The sequence below is a fragment of the Vollenhovia emeryi genome, unplaced genomic scaffold (genome assembly GCF_000949405.1).
Source record: "Vollenhovia emeryi isolate VEMERY1.0 unplaced genomic scaffold, V.emery_V1.0 DF940208.1, whole genome shotgun sequence".
In the NCBI taxonomy this organism is placed as follows: domain Eukaryota; kingdom Metazoa; phylum Arthropoda; class Insecta; order Hymenoptera; family Formicidae; genus Vollenhovia; species Vollenhovia emeryi.
Genome location: NW_011966158.1, coordinates 7549 through 9072, shown reverse-complemented (window position 1 = coordinate 9072; position 1524 = coordinate 7549). Strand labels below are relative to the sequence as shown.

Genomic DNA, 1524 nt, shown 5'->3' with positions numbered 1-1524 from the left:
GTTGTCGGTAGTCTCCGCATGGCCTCCATAGCTTGTCCTTCTTGGGCACCATGTGTAATGGCGCGGACCATGGGCTCTGCGATGGCTGTATGATTCCTTCCTGTCGGAGTAGATCGAATTCTAGCTTTGCTGCCTTTAATTTGTCCGGTGCCAGTCTCCGTGGTCGACATGCTTCCGGTTGGCCGGGTGTGGTTTCGATGTAGTGCCTGGTGTTGTGTGCGCATCGCGGCTCGTTGGTTCCTTGCGTCACCCCAGGAAACTCTTTAATTATTTGGTGGTACGGTGATGCCTCGTTTACGGCTTTCACCGATCCTTCGCCTCGGTCGGTCGTGCTTCCTTTGGTTGTGAGTCCGGTGCGTCCGTCTACTAGGCGTCCTTTTTTTATGTCTGGCAACAGGTGGAAGTGCGCGAGGAAGTCGGCTCCTATAATGGGCGTAGTTACGTCTGCGATGATGAATCGCCAGGGGAACACCCTTCGAAGCCCGAAATTCGGCTGTTGGCTTATGCTTCCATAGGTTGCGATGGTGGACCCATTGGCTGCGTATAGCTCGTACTGTTCCTTCTTCCGCGTTCCTCCGCACTGGCCTCTTGGGTAGACGCTGACGTCGGATCCTGTGTCTATCAGGTATTTCGCCTTGCTGTCTTTGTCTTGTATGAATAGGCGGCACGGCCGGGGCTGGTTGTCGTTGGCCGCCATTAACGACTCCCCTATGTGTTTTCCGCTTTCGCGACTGCTTTGTAGGAGCAGGGCTGCTCGCATTTCTTCGCCTTTTCTTTGAACCGTTGGTGGTAGTAGCAGTGGTCCTTGTTGCGGTCCTTGTTTCGGCTGTGGCTGCGGCTTCGTGTGCGGCTGTGTTCTCTCTCCCGTTTCCGGCTTCTTGCCAGTTGTGTGGTGAGTGCCGCTACTTGTTTGGCCAGTTCGTCGACTTTTTCTTCGAGGGATTTGCTGTTCGGCTCTACGGTTTTCACTGCTGCTACTACCGCTCGGTAGTTTACTTCGTATATCCTATCGGCCTGCTCTGCCACTTCGTCCAGCCGATCGCCTTGCCGTGTCGCGAGGATCACCTGCATTTGTGCTGGTAGTCTTCCCAGCCACAGTGTTCGTAGCAGGCTATCCGGTACTGTGTTGCCTGCCAGTCCTTGTAGGTGCCGTAGAAACTGTGAGGGTTTCCTATCGCCTAGTTCCTCGTGCTCGAGCAGCTGTCTGGTCCGTTGCTCCTGCGAAGCTGACAGGCGTTGTGTCAGTGCTCGCTTCAGTGAGCCGTATTTATCCTCTGCCGGCGGCGCCGTCACGACATCTTTTATTTCTCTCGCGAACTTTGCGTCGATCTGGGAGAGGGCATGTGCGTATTTTGTTGCGTCCTGCGATATTCCGCTTATGATGAATTGGCTCTCTAGCTGTGCGAACCATAATTCTGGTTCCTCCGGCCAAAACGGTGGCATTCGCAGTCCCACTCTGCTGATTTGTAGTTCCTCCGTTTTTTTGTCCATCTTGCGTTGTTCCTTGCGGGGTCACCAGTTTAT

At 54.3% G+C, this 1524-nt stretch overlaps 1 protein-coding gene across 1 annotated transcript; it reads right to left on the bottom strand.

The window, feature by feature from the left end:
* Positions 1-708: 708 nt before the first annotated feature.
* LOC105556220 lies at positions 709-1491 on the bottom strand. The gene has a single exon (XM_012003303.1). The coding sequence runs from the start codon at positions 1489-1491 to the stop codon at positions 709-711; it is 783 nt and encodes a 260-aa protein (XP_011858693.1).
* Between the last annotated feature and the right edge of the window lie 33 nt (positions 1492-1524).

Bases quoted from the DNA above. Each gene is read 5' to 3' on its own strand.
- LOC105556220 (XM_012003303.1), bottom strand. From the start codon at position 1,491: ATGGACAAAAAAACGGAGGAACTACAAATCAGCAGAGTGGGACTGCGA.